General features: G+C 46.6%; 1 protein-coding gene across 1 annotated transcript in view; it reads left to right on the forward strand.

Annotated features, from left to right (window-relative positions):
* The first annotated feature begins 6,708 nt into the window (after positions 1 to 6,708).
* FAM171A1 (family with sequence similarity 171 member A1) overlaps positions 6,709 to 14,475 on the forward strand; it is a 127,459-nt gene continuing 119,692 nt past the window's right edge. The window contains exon 1 of the mRNA XM_055429245.2: positions 6,709 to 7,009. Coding sequence (XP_055285220.2) covers positions 6,913 to 7,009 — 97 coding nt within the window. The 5' untranslated portion in view covers positions 6,709 to 6,912. The remainder of the gene's footprint in view (positions 7,010 to 14,475) is intronic.

Raw genomic sequence — 14,475 nt, forward strand, 5'->3', positions numbered from 1 at the left:
AGAAGATAGAATTGTAGAAATAAATGAAACAGAGAGGAAAAAAGAAAAACGAATTAAAAGAAATGAGGACAATATTAGAGACCTCTGGGACAATGTTAAACGCTCCAACATTCGAATCATAGGAGTCCCAGAAGAAGAAGACAAAAAGAAAGACCATGAGAGAATACTTGAGGAGATAATAGTTGAAAACTTCCCTAAAATAGGGAAAGAAATAATCACCCAAGTCCAAGAAACCCAGAGAGTCCCCAACAGGATAAACCCAAGGCGAAATACTCCAAGACACATATTAATCAAATTAACAAAGATCAAACACAAAGAACAAATATTAAAAGCAGCAAGGGAAAAGCAGCAAATAACACACAAGGGGATTCCCATAAGGATAACAGCTGATCTTTCAACAGAAACTCTTCAGGCCAGAAGGGAGTGGCAAGACATACTTAAAGTGATGAAAGAAAATACGCTACAGCCCAGATTACTATACCCAGCAAGGATCTCATTCAAATATGAAGGAGAAATCAAAAGCTTTACAGACAAGCAAAAGCTGAGGGAATTCAGCATCACCAAACCAGCTCTCCAACAAATGCTAAAGGATCTTCTATAGACAGGAAACACAGAAAGAGTGTATAAACTTGAACCCAAAGCAATAAAGAAAATGGCTACGGGATCGTACTTATCAATAATTACCTTAAACGTAAATGGGTTGAAATTTTCAAAAAGGCTAGGGAACAATTCTCATAGCCATCAATAGTTCAGTATTGAGTTCATGAATAGTTTTTAAAGTTTGGGACAAACTGTAGTATTTGCTATTTGAAGTACTATTTGTAATTGGCATATTACGATGTAACATTGGTCTTCATTTCCAACTTAAAACGCCTAAAAATGCCTAACAGGTTTTTAGATTTGTGAATTTTAGTTGAAATGTATTTTACGATGTTACTAAACCTGCAGAAATATTGAAGTATTTCAGAGAACTTATTCACTGTACATTTAATTTATTTTATTTATAAAAGTTATGAACTGTAGAAAGTTTTACTTGTTGGGTCAAATGCTTGTTGCTTCAAATGCTTGTTGCATTTGAAGTGCTAGTTACAAGAAAATCAAATACCTTCAATGTATAAATGCTATTAAGTTTTTAAAGGACTCTGGAGTATAAGTAAGTTTGTTTAAAGAAATTTAGTCTGTTCAACTTGAAAAAAAAAATAAAATTGGATTATTTGATTTAAAAAAAAATAAATAAAAGATACATTTAAAAAAATAAAAATAAATAAAGAAAGAAAGAAAGAAACACCAAACATAATCAGTTAATGAATTTAGCTCATTTCTGTGTGTGGAAAGATGCAAGAGACTGGACTCACTGAAATCATTCCTTTGTTGTGCACCTTAGCTATTCAGGGGGCCAGGATCCTGCTTTTCTCCATCCTAAATCCCCTCAGGGTGCACAGTGAGGGTGAGGGGGCTGGCCGCAGAGGCTGAAGCCTTGATGGCTGCAACATCCTTTGTTTACTGATTTGACAGATGACATTCTTCATCCACAGAAGCTGAGGTTCCTATTTTCCTTGAGCCCCTCTGGACTACAGGACTGTCATTCAATCACCAGCAAAGGTTTGAGCTAATGGACCAGGCAGCCAGGTTCTCAGGTTATCCACCAGCCTCTGAATAGCCTCTTCAACAGCCAAGACCTACTGCTGCATCCCAGACTCCTCTAGGGATGCAGAAGCATGTAAAGGAGAACAATCATACAGGGGACCTGAATCCCCCAACCCAGGGAGTCACTATTGTAGGTTAATACACATTTGCAACTTCTCTCAGGAAGCTGAAAGAAGATCCTATTGGAAAGGCTCATGGATTGACATGGGTGTGACTCACCAATAGAGGGGAATGGGCAAGCATTAGGAACGTCAATTCCTTTTCAGTAATTTCTTCATCTTTCATCATTGTCTTTTCCAAATGAATGGCCAAGACGTTTTGAAAAAAATTGCTGAGCCCTTCCAATTTCCACCTCTGGCTACATTTTACCTAACTTTAATAAAAGCATCAGCAAACAGCAGTTGGAATGGCCATGACACACTTCCTGATCTGTACAGATCTCATACTGAGTGTGTTGTTCACAGGCTGTTTCTCACTCAGGAGCAGATCTGGGGGAGCTGGGGGTCAGGCGGAGAAAGGGGAGAAGGAAAGACACATGTCTTGAAATAAATTCAGACAATTAAAATTCCACCTCATGGGCACCAACATCAGGAAAGATTTCAATGGGAGAAATAATCTTGGACTAAGACACCTTGACACAATCTCTGAAGTCAAGGTCTCTGGAAAAACTCAGCCAGGAAAAGGTCTGTATATGGCATCACTGCTTTTGGCAGAGAACTCGAAAATTGAAATGAAATGCAGTCAGGCAACTTCTAAGCAATTTCAAGTAAGTACAGTCATAATTCATCTTTAGTCAAACAATGTGAGATTTTAATAAGAGCAACAGGAAAAGTTCTAGAAGGAAAGAACTCTTCTGATTTCCATTGTTCTCCAAACACTCCCTCCCAAGCAGTGACTCCCCAACCCCCAACCCCACGGTTACTAAGTGGGAGTCTGGTTTCTGAAACAGGAGAAAAGGTAAAACATATTCTTTTATTCCGGTTGTGGAGAAGGGTGATTATTTAATTCTTATGTAATGCCGGGCAGATAATATGCAAAGTGCAGTTGCTGGTGTGATTTTGCAGAATTTGTGTGTTCTTAGCCTCCCACCCAAGTAGCTGGAAAACATCCATGTGAGGACACAATGCTTATGGGGGCCTCAGCTCTCTCTTTGGCTTTGAGATGGGTATTTAACCTCTTTTGCAAGGTATTTAACCTCTTTCTGTTTCATCTGCAAAATGGAACGGGGCTGGTGGTTCTGAAGCTATTTATACAAGCCTCAGTGTTGCTATCAAGATATATAAACTGCTCCTAAAGTGCCATGTCATCCACAGAAATTTTGTTACAGGCACAGTAGTAACAACTGTTATCTTGATCACCTACAAGACCTGATTGTGACCCAAACTTGATTATACTAATCAATGTCTTTACATAGCCTTCTCCCACTCTTAAGAGTTCTAGAACTCTACATTAGCATAGATATAGGATCCCAAATGGAGAAGGAAATGGCAACCCACTCCAGTAATCTTGCCTGGAGAATTCCACAGACAGGAGTCTGGTAGGCTACAGTCCATGGGGTTGCAAAGAGTCAGGCATGACTGAGCAACTATCACTCACTCAGGAACCCAAATACCAGTGTTTTGGGTGAACAATAAATCTTAGGGGAAAAACAGTATAGAAGAAGGTTTTTTTTTTTTAATTTAATTTTATTTTGAATAATGACAGACTCACAAGAAGTTACAAAGACCTGCAGAGAGGTCCCTAAAACCCTGCACCCAGCTCCTCACAGCTTCTCCCAATTGTAATATCGTATATAATTAAAGCACACTATCAAAACCAGGAAATTGACATTGGCACAATACCACTTATCAGAAACTATTAACAACATTCAGACCTTCAGTTCAGTTCAGTCGCTCAGTCGTGTCCGACTCTTTGCAACCCCATGAATCACAGCACACCAGGCCTCCTTGTCCATCACCAAATCCCGGAGTTCACTCAAACTCATGTCCATCGAGTCGGTGATGCCATCCAGCCATCTCATTCTCTGTCGTCCCCGTCTCCTCCCACCCCCAATCCTTCCCAGCATCAGAGTCTTTTCCAGTGAGTCAACTCGTCGCATGAGGTGGCCAAAGTATTGGAGTTTCAGCTTTAGCGTCAGTCCTTCCAATGAACACCCAAGACTGATCTCCTTCAGAATGGACTGGTTGGATCTCCTTGCAGTCCAAGGGACTCTCAAGAGTCTTCTCCAGCACCACAGTTCAATAGCATCAATTCTTCGGCGATCAGCTTTCTTCACAGTCCAACTCTCACATCCATACATGACCACTGGAAAAAACTATAGCCTTGACTAGACGGACCTTGGTTGGCAAAGTAATGTCTCTGCTTTTTAATATGCTATCTAGGTTGGTCATAACTTTCCTTCCAAGGAGTAAGCGTCTTTTAATTTCCTGGCTGCAATCAGCATCTGCGGTGATTTTGGAGCCCCCCAAAATAAAGTCTGACATTGTTTCCACTGTTTCCCCATCTATTTCCCATGAAGTGATGGGACCAGATGCCATGATCTTCGTTTTCTGAATGTTGAGCTTCAAGCCAAACTTTTCAGTCTCCTCTTTCACTTTCATCTATTCAGACCTTACCGGGATTCAAATCCCTGTTTGTAAAACAATGCTAGAGGTAACCTGAGTCATTGGCAAGAAATTTTTCTTGGAGGTAACCTGATATAGGGAATTTGAGTTTGCTGCCATCAGACCCCGGAGAAGGCAATGGCAAGCCACTCCAGTACTCCTGCCTAGAAAATCCCATGGATGGAGGAGCCTGGTAGGCTGCAGTCCATGGGGTTGCTAAGGGTCGGACATGACTGAGCGACTTCGCTTTCACTTTTCACTTTCACACATTGGAGAAGGAAATGGCAACCCACTCCAGTGTTCTTGCCTGGAGAATCCCAGGGACAGGGGAGCCTGGTGGGCTTCCATCTATGGGGTCACACAGAGTCGGACACGACTGAAGTGACTTAGCAGCAGCAGCAGCAGCAGCCATCATACCCAGATATTATGGGCAAATTATTTGTCACTGAGCCTCAGTTTGTTCATCCATAAAATAGGAATAATAATACCACCCAAGTAAGTTGTTATGAGAAAATATCTCCCATCTAGTGAGGGTGGCATATACTAGGAACTCCAAATATAATTGTATCCTCGGTTCCCTCATGAGACCTGACCCTTCACTCATAGGATGTTGTCGGTGTCCCAGGTAAAGTAAAACTACCCAGTTCTCTATTATTATTTTGCTCAGGCTGGTCCTGTCTCTTAGAACCAACATCCCAGACAAAGGCACATCCTCAAAAATATGAAGGGAGAAATTTCAGCTCTGGGATGGACTTAAGGTCTCTTTTCTTAGAAGCAGCCCCCCAGCCCAAGAAAGTGGCTTGAAAATTTTGAGACTGCCCAACTGCAATAACCATCTTCCACCCAGCAAACTCGCTGGCCTGGACTCTGTACTCCCGTGGGCAGGAATCCAAGCTGGACTTGAGGACAGACTGATCCCGATGGTCCTCTCACATGTTCCTCTCTCCTGGCTCTGATGTGGACTCTGGAATTACCCTAAGGCTTTGACACTGGAAGTCAGGAGGAGGAAGCATCAGTTCAGTTCAGTCGCTCAGTCGTGTCCGACTCTTTGTGACCCCATGAATCACAGCACGCCAGGCCTCCCTGTCCATCACCAACTCCTGGAGTTCACTCAAACTCATGTCCATCGAGTCGGTGATGCCAACCAGCTATCTCATTCTCTGTCGTCCCCGTCTCCTCCCACCCCCAATCCCTCCTAGCATCAGACTCTTTTCCAACTCGTTGCATGAGGTGGCCAAAGTATTGGAGTTTCAGCTTTAGCATCAGGCAGTCTCTAATTGTGGGTTTTCTTTTCCGCCTTCTTGACTACCCCCAACCCTGTGCAGGTGCCCAGTTTGCACTAATTGAGGCATTGGTCCTCGGGGTGCGAATAACACACACAAGGGCTTCCCCTCCTCCTGGGTTTTATTGTATCTCACAAGGATTGTCTATAATAAGCCAACTGGGCAAGCGCCATCCTTCATTCTCTTTTTGGTACAGTGCCTGCCATGCCTTAATGCCCAATTAATAAAATTACAGTAATAACCCTCCTCTGGCCTACTGTTCTGGAGGCAGCACTGGGCCTCTGGTGAGCCTGGTGTGGATCTCCCCAGAGCGGAGGTCCTGGACAGAGGTCCCAGGGTCCCCACAGTGCTGGCTGGGAGATGGGGTGGAGAGGGTCAGGGGACATGAGGGTTGTATGGAGGAAGGCACCCAGACAAGAGCAAATTCTGGAAAGGAAGTTGGAATGGGAGGTGGGAGTACCTCCTGAACTTTTTGTGGAGAGCTTCAACCCAGGGCCAGAATGACTGTCTTATTGGAACCTTGGAGCTATGTGCTAAGGGCAAATTCCTTAAACCTCCTTAGGCTCAATGTTCCCATCCGTAAATGGGGACTACAATACCTACCTCTGAGATCATATATTATGAAGACCAAAATGGGAAGTAAAACGCACTTAATAGTAAATTTCCTCCCCAACCTAACCTTCAACCTGGAGATGTTCACGGTCAACGCTTAGGCGCTGAGGGCCGCCTGCTGCGCACATGGCCTGGGGCTTTCTGTGCCCGCAGACCTTGGACATTGGGTGTGGAATCTCCCCTAGGGTTCCTGGGTGGATTGAGACGGAAGAACTGCCCAGAGGCGCGATCCTGCAGAAACCAAGCCAAGCCACACGGGGAGACCCCTGTGCCTCCAGAGGGCCATTAGCTAACCAGATGCGAGGGTACGGGCCTGAGAGGCGGGTGTCGTTACTCCCAAGCGGCCGGGCGGTGTGGGCGCCAAGGTCGCGTCCACGGCCCCCCGAGGTCGGCGGGAGCTCAGGGTGGACCCGAGGGGGTGGCGACGCGGGCGGGCGGGTGGGCGCGCGGCCGCCAGGTGGCACCATGGCCCCGGGCCTGGGCGCCTCGGCGGGCGGGGGCGCGAAGGGGTTAAGGCGGCGGCGGCGGCGGCGGCGCGGTGGCGGCTCTCTTCGGGGAAACCCACCGGGGCGCGCGGAGGCGGGAGCGGCCGTGGGCTGCGGGGCCCGGCGCCGCGCCGGGCGGGGGCGCGGCCAATCGGGCGGCGGGGCCCGGCGCGCGCGGAGCCAGGCGACATGGAGGGAGGCGCGGCGGCCGACCGCCCGTGACGCGCCGCTCCGAGCCGGTGATCGGCCAGCCCGCGCCGCCCGGGGCCCTGCGGCGCGGAGATGAGCAGGTCGGCGGCGCTCCTGCTCTGCCTGCTGGGCTGCCACGTCTGGAAGGCGGTGACCAAGACGCTGCGGGAGCCTGGCGCCGGAGCCCAAGGTCGGTAGGCGGCGGGGCCCGAGAGGCTCGAGGGCCGGCGGCGGCGGCGGGCTTTGTGTCGGCCGCGGGCCTGCGGCAGAGGCGGCGGGGCTCCCGGGCAGCATTGTGTCCCCGCGGCGGCCGAAACCCGAACCCGAGCAGCCGCCACCGGGCCCGCAGCCCCGTGCCGCGCTCCCGACAGGGTCGGCGCCGCCCGGGGAAGCCGCGATGCCCGGGCAGATGCTCCCGAGGGGCCGCGGGCCGCCGGGAGTGCGGGTGGCATCCGCTGCAGGCGCCTCGGGTGGCAGGTTTGGATGCAGCCGAGGATCCTTTATGCACGACGCGGACACGCGGCTCCATCTCCTCCTTCGCCCGGGCGAGAACCGTCGCCCCGGGTCGCCATCGCCCGCTCCCCACCTCCGGGCTCGGGTGCTCGAAGCCCGGTCACGAAGGCTGCGCTCGGCCCTTTTGTTGCGGCGGCTGACGGGGTGGCCGCCGCCCCTGGGGTGCCCCCTGCGCCCCGTAACCCCGAGGTCCGCGGTCACTGCCCTCCTCCAGCCTGCCGCAGTTTGGGAAAGTTTCGGGGTCTCCCGCCCCCTCCTTATCCCAGGCCTTAAGGGATTTGCTGGGTAGCCCAGGAATCATCCCCGGAAGGGGAGACAGAATTGTAACTGGGAGGCCCTAATCAATATTTTGTTGTTATTATTTTAAATCATTTCCAGGGCTCATGCCTTTTGTCTAATCTTTGGCCTTTGCCTGCTTTCCAGCCCTGGTAGGAATGTGATCGCCTCCGAGAATGGCCACAAGCCTGTCTTTTGTTTTCAAAATAAGAATGTATTTGTGGGGGACGCCCGAAGCTTCTTTTGCACCCGTTTGTGGGGTCTAAATTGAATGCTTCTCTGTTGCCTGGCTTTTCAAAACGGTGAGTGAGTCCGCCCCAGGTAAACGTCTGGCATCCACCCAGGACACCGATGCCGGGCCTCATCGGGCCTCTAAGGTCCACCTGGAGGATTTCCCTGCGTCTCTGTAGACCCCCACCCCCGCCCCAACTCCCAGACTCCTCGCCTCCAGGTGTCCTTTCCTCCAGGAAGGTGTGTGTTCTGTGAAGTCTGCCTTGCAGACTGAATGCACCGCGAGCGTTCCATCCTCCTGCCGGACCTTTCCCTCTTTCCTTCTTGCCCACCGCTCACCATCTTCCCTTCTGACAAATTGTCAGAGCCCAGGAGTGCCTGGTAGCAGAGAACCCTGGTGGATTTCCACCTCTGATGTTCCGATAGGGAAAGGAGGTGCTCCCCACAGTCCGCTGGGTTTAGTTGGTTTCCTACGTGTTGAGTTAAAGGTTTTCCTATTTATAGTCTGCGACATTATTCGCTGGCATCTCCTTCATGAACTGCTTCTTCTACAGCTGTGCTGGAATAAGACCATTCTGAATTGTGTATAAATTTAGTCATGAATATCGGGGAAGGGGGACATTGACAAGGTATCGAAAAGACTCATGTATCTTTTCCTGTAGGAAATAAATGTTTAGGGCATTAGCTCATCAGTGTTGAATTGCAGGCTTCTTCATTAATACCCTACTGATGTCTGAATCAGCTATTTCAATGAATATGATATTTGTGTTTCAACAAGGCCATTAATTCCGAGGAATGGGTGGAATTTTTTTTTTGTTTTGCACTTGAAATAGGAATATGGAAATAGTAAGTTCATGTACATATAAAATAGGGGAAGGTATAGCCTTAACTGGAACAAAAAAGATCTACTAGGTTTAGTAGACCTAAGACCACATTTTGCAGAGATCTTGCTGCTGAAAACCTTACCTGGTAACTGAAGTCTCAAAAATGGAATATTCTGTGCAGTGGGTGAGAAATGCTCAACCTGTGAGATATTTATGCACAGCTAGGAGTACCTTCGGAGAAGGCAATGGCAAGCCACTCCAGTACTCTTGCCTGGAAAATCGCATGGACAGAGGAGCCTGGTTGGCTGCAGTCCATGGGGTCGCTACTAGTCGGACACAACTGAGCAACTTCACTTTTACTTTTCACTTTCACACATTGGAGAAGGAAATGGCAACCTACTCCAGTGTTCTTGCCTGGAGAATCCCAGGGACAGCGGAGCCAGGTTGGCTGCCGTCTATGGGGTCGCACAGAGTTGGACACGACTGAAGCGACTTAGCAGCAGCAGCAGCAGCAGGAGTACCTTGGACACCCAAGTGGCACGAGTGGTAAAGAACCCGTCTGCCAAAACAGGAGACATAAAGAGATGCGTGTTTGATCCCTGAGTTGGGAAGATCGCCTGGAGAAGGAAATGGCAACCCACTCCAATGTTCTTGCCTGGAGAATCCCATGGACAGAGGAGCCTGGTGGGCTATAGTCAATGGGGTTGCAAAGAGTTGGACATGATTTAGCGACTAAACAACAATACCTAAAGTACTAAGGAGTCCCTTAGTATGTGGTATAGTTGAAGTGGGAGATCCAAGTATCTTGGAATATTTTTCCCCAGGATTATTTCCTTGACTGTGTAGGATGGCTTTTTAAAAAGTTGAGCCCAGGAGCTCAGCTGTGACACAGGGTCTCACTACCTGGCATCTGGATTTTGAGTTCATACCATTTTTCAGGCAACAGGGCAATTGCTCCTTTGATATTAGAAGGGCACCTTCATCCAGCTGAGTTCTTCAGAGGATCTTGACACTTCCATCTTGTAACATAGTATTAAAATTCATGTCGTCTCTGCTCTCTGGGGCCAATACACAATGAAAATGAATAATCCCTCTGATTTCACTTTGCATTTTCCACAGCAGGTTGTAAATGGGTTAGCACAGAACTGGTGCTCAGGTAGTGTCGAAAGGGTAAAAAATGGAAGATGGCTAGCACTGCATTGGCCCAAAAGTTCACTAAGGTGTTTCCATTCCATCTTATGAAAGACCCAAATTAAGTTTTTGTCCAACCCAATACATGTTCTATAGGGCACCATGCATGCATTTTAAGGGAAAAGAAACCTTCAGTGTTTACCTTCCGGAAACCTAATTTGTAAGAGTTTTGCTTTTACTGTAGTGGAAACTATTCCATGAATCATACTTGGGGATTTTGTTTGTTTTGTCTTTGAAAGCTAGGCCTGCAGTATCTTAGTTCTGCAACTAGGGATTGAACCCTTGCCCTTGGGAGTGGGAGCTCAGAGTCCTGACCACTGGACCTCCAGGGAAGTCCCTGTGAATCGTGCTTTGAACTTGCATTGTGTTCACACAGATGTTATGTACCAGCCAAGTTTAGATTAGGAAAAACTACTTAGAGACCTTGAGCTCACAAATCATAGACCAGAGTATTCCCATTATATTCCTGGGCCTAAATGACACCTTCTTTATTAAATGAACCTCTGTTCCGTCATCCGAGGAAACTAACATCTGCAGAATTTCTTGGCATCACTTCGCTCTTTATATATTCAAGATAAAATTTAAGGTTTGGCTCTTCCTACTGTAGCTGCTTTGAATCAGCAAAGGGGCTTCAAAGGCAGTGGTTCACTGTCACCATGAGGCTTGGCTTTGCTGATTATGTATTTGAACTAGCTCCAGCATATGATTGCATGTTTTTATGAAGTGTTTTCATCTAAGTTGTCCTAAAGTGTTTACAGTATCTAATTTTTTCTGAGAATTTTACAGAAATGGTTATTCACAAGCATCCACTCATTCGGACTTTCTCCCCCTCTTACACAACTGGGCACTGAGACTGGCTTGATGGGGGCTGGGGGCTCAGGGTCAGGCTACTTGAAGAACCATAAGCTGTGCAGACATGGCCTACAGAGATGTATTTGTGAACCCCAACACTCTATGGGACTTCCCAGGTGATGCTAGTGGTAAAGAATCCACCTGCCCATGCAAGAGATGCAGGTTCACTCCCTGGGTCAGGAAGATCTCCTGGAGGGGCAAATGGCACCCCACTTCAGTATTCTTGCCTGGAAGATTTCATGGACAGAGGAGCCTGGTGGACTATAGTCCAAGGGGCTGTAAAGAGTCAGACACAACTGAGCACACACACACACACAAACCCAGAAAATTCTCTTTAAATGACAAAAGAAAAGTCAAAGCTAGGTTGCCACTCACTGTCTGACAGTAAGGTATTTTGTAATGATGTGTGAACTTTTTGTTCATCTCAGAAAAGCTATAATCTGTCATAACAACTGAGATGAATGGTTGCCTCTCTCTCTTCTCTGCGAGAGATCTGTTCTTAGCCAAATTCAAATTTCTGTTGTTAGAACATCATGATCAGCTGAAGACCACGAAGGGATGAAAACTATCAGGAGGTTTATCCAACAAGTATGACTTATGCTGACAGTATATTAAGAGCATAACATCTGAATAAAACTCACATCTAAATAGGCTCACATCCTGGGAAACTGTGGGACTTGAACTTGCCAAGACTGCCGGGCTTCCTTGCAAGCCAGGTGTGGGAATGCTGTGCAGAAGCAACAGCACTGTCGAGAATTTTTGGCAAAGTCTTTGAAATGACTTTAAGAATCCTTTTTGTATCCTGTTTGTACTTGGTAACTTACAACTTATTAACTTAAAAAATCTAACCGAGAGAAAGAAACCACTGGATGAATTCCTGAACTAATAGCTTGCAAATGAAAGTACTTTCGAAGTTTTAATCAAGCCTTCATTTTTAAACAAATTACTGATATCTCTGTAAATCTAACCAGTTTATCTTTACTGTTTTTGGCAAACACTTTGCTGTGCTTAATCACTCAATCATATCCAGTTCTTTGCAATCCCGTGGACCGTAGCGTGCCGGGCTCCTCTGTCCATGGGAATTCTCTAGGCAAGAACACTGAAGTGCGTAGCCTATTGCTTCTCCAGGGGAACTTCTGACCCAGGAATCGAACTGGAGTCTCCTGCATTGCAGATGGATTCTTTACCAATGAGCCACTAGGGAAGCCCTGCTAATTTAGTAGTTTTAGTAAATGCTACTTACTAAAAAAGCACAGAGAAACAAGTTAAACAGACAACAGACATATATAATACTGTATGTGGAAGGAGAATTGGATGTAAAAGCATCTCAGAAGTCTGATTGGAAGAATTTGTCCTGTGATGACACATATACTTCAATAATGCTTTTATAGTTTGATCAAGTTATAGAGTGATATTGTAAACAAGTCATTTTTATTTGATTTCACCAGATATGACTTCAGGACTTTTTATTTATTTTATTTTTGGCTGAGCTGGGTCTTTGTCGCCACATGTGGGCTTTCTCTAGTAGTAATGAGCAGGGACTCCTCTCTAGGTGCCGTGCACAGGCTTCCCATTGCGGTGGCTTCTCTTTCTCCAGCGCATGGGCTCTAGGCACTTGGGCTCAGTAGTTGTGGTGCTTGGGCTTGGTTGCCCCGCTGCACGTGGAATCCTCTGGACCATAGATCGAACCTGTGTCCCCTGCATTGGCAGGTGTATTCCCACCCACTCTACCATCAGGGAAGTTCATACTTTAGGACTTTCAAAGATCACAGCCCTGGCTAAATTATTCAGTTCCAGCAAACATGGAAATGAATGTACTTTAAAAGTATTTTTAAAATTAAGCTTCAGCACCCTAAATAGACCAATTCATTGTGTGAAAGTAATCGTTCTTAAATTCTGCAGTGTGACCTCAAACCATCCACTTTAGAAAGGGTTTCATAGTGAGTTCCCTTAAAATTAACAGTTCAGTCTGCATATTTAAGATGACTCCACCTTCCTCGGATCCAGCCTCTGTTGGAAATGATTTGCCAGCTCCTCTTCTTCTCAGTAAAAGTGAAGCTCCAAACGTTTGCTCTTTCTTCTTTCCTCTACCCCTTGAATGATCTATTAACCCATAGAGATTCCACTAATTAAAACCTATTTGTGGATGATTCCAGATTTTCTCTCTCTTGCCTTGACCTGGTGTCTTTGCTCTATTTCTTTCTGTCCAACAAGCTACTGGACATCTGTAATCAGTGCACGGTGTTGACAAACTCAACTGCCAGCCTCCTTCTCCAATTCACCTTACCTTAACTTAGAAGCTTATCTATTAACTAGACTCAAATCTGGATGTGCCCTTAGATCCTTTCTCTACTTTAGAAGCTGTTCAGTTGGTAATCATAAGGGTGCATCTAGGAGCACAACTATATAGATGTCTTTAGATCCTGGTAGATGGGTTTATACAGTGTCAGAAGGATCTTTGAGGTCAAGTTTATATTCTTCTTCTGAAGAGGAGGAAACCCAGTCTGAAAGTGAAGGGACCCTCAGATAGTGGTGTTTTCTAGCCACACAGACCGTGTGGAAGATGGAGTCATGGCCCCCAAAGATGTCCACGTCCTGCTCCCTGGAACCTGTGAATACCATAGTACTTTACATGGCAGGAAGGACTTGGCAGAGCTAATGCAGTTAAAGATCGTTGGATGGGAAGATGATTCTGGATCGTGCTTATAAGAGGGAGGCAGGAAAGTCAGAGTCAGGGAAGGAATTGTGACAACAGAAGCAGAGGGTCAGAGAGACAATGAAGATGTTTCACGGCTATGAAGACAGAAAGGGCCAAGTGCCAAGGAATGCAGGCGGCCTCTGGACGAGGGGAAAGGCGAGGAAATGACATTCTCCCCTCGGACTCCCAGAAGGAATGCTGCCTTGCTGACATCTTCACTTTCGTTCAGTGATGCTAATCTGGGGCTTCTGACCTCCAGAATCATAAGATGGTCAATTCATGTTGTTTTAAACTGCTGAGTTGTGGTCCCTTGCTAAAGTGGTATAATAGAAAACCAATACAGTACTTGCCTGATGGTCCAGTGGCTAAGACTCTGTGCTCCCAATGCAGGGGGTCGAGGTTCCATCCCTGGTTGGGGAATGAGATCCCACATGCCACAACTAAGAGTCTGCATGCCACAAATAAAGAACTTGTTTGACGCAACTGAGACCTGGCACAGCCAAATAAATAAATAAATATTAAAATAAAAATAAAACCAATACAGGCATTGACCCCCAAGGACTATGAGAAGAGATGCACCCATACACCCAGGGTCATTGTTCAGTGTGGACCACTTTGGGGGATCAAGCTGCTGATGATAACATTTGGAGACGTGTCTGGACTTTTTTTGCATCTATTTAACAAGATTATACCGAATTGGAACACTGTTGGGGATCATTGGGGGAAATCTTAAGGGCCTCACCACCACCACCAAAATAACTCATGGTTTTCCGAAGGAGCTCGGTGGACTATGACTTTTGTTTGTTAGAAAGATCTTGCCTCATGTTCAGGCATCATTCTTGCCTTCCCTTCTCACCTCATGAGCAGTCATTCACTCACCTGTCTGCGTTCTCCCTCCCAGGCCTCTCTTTGCCCTCAGATACTTGTGCAAAGTAGTGTGTCTTTCTGGAGAAGGAAATGGCAACCCACTCCAGTGTTCTTGCCTGGAGAATCCCATGGACAGAGGAGCATGGTAGCTACAGTTCACGGGGTTGCAAAGAGTCAGACACGACTGAGTGACTTCACTTTCTC

This window comes from Moschus berezovskii, chromosome 15 (assembly GCF_049115385.1).
Source record: "Moschus berezovskii isolate FMDL1 chromosome 15, NW_MosBer_1.0, whole genome shotgun sequence".
In the NCBI taxonomy this organism is placed as follows: Eukaryota; Metazoa; Chordata; class Mammalia; order Artiodactyla; family Moschidae; genus Moschus; species Moschus berezovskii.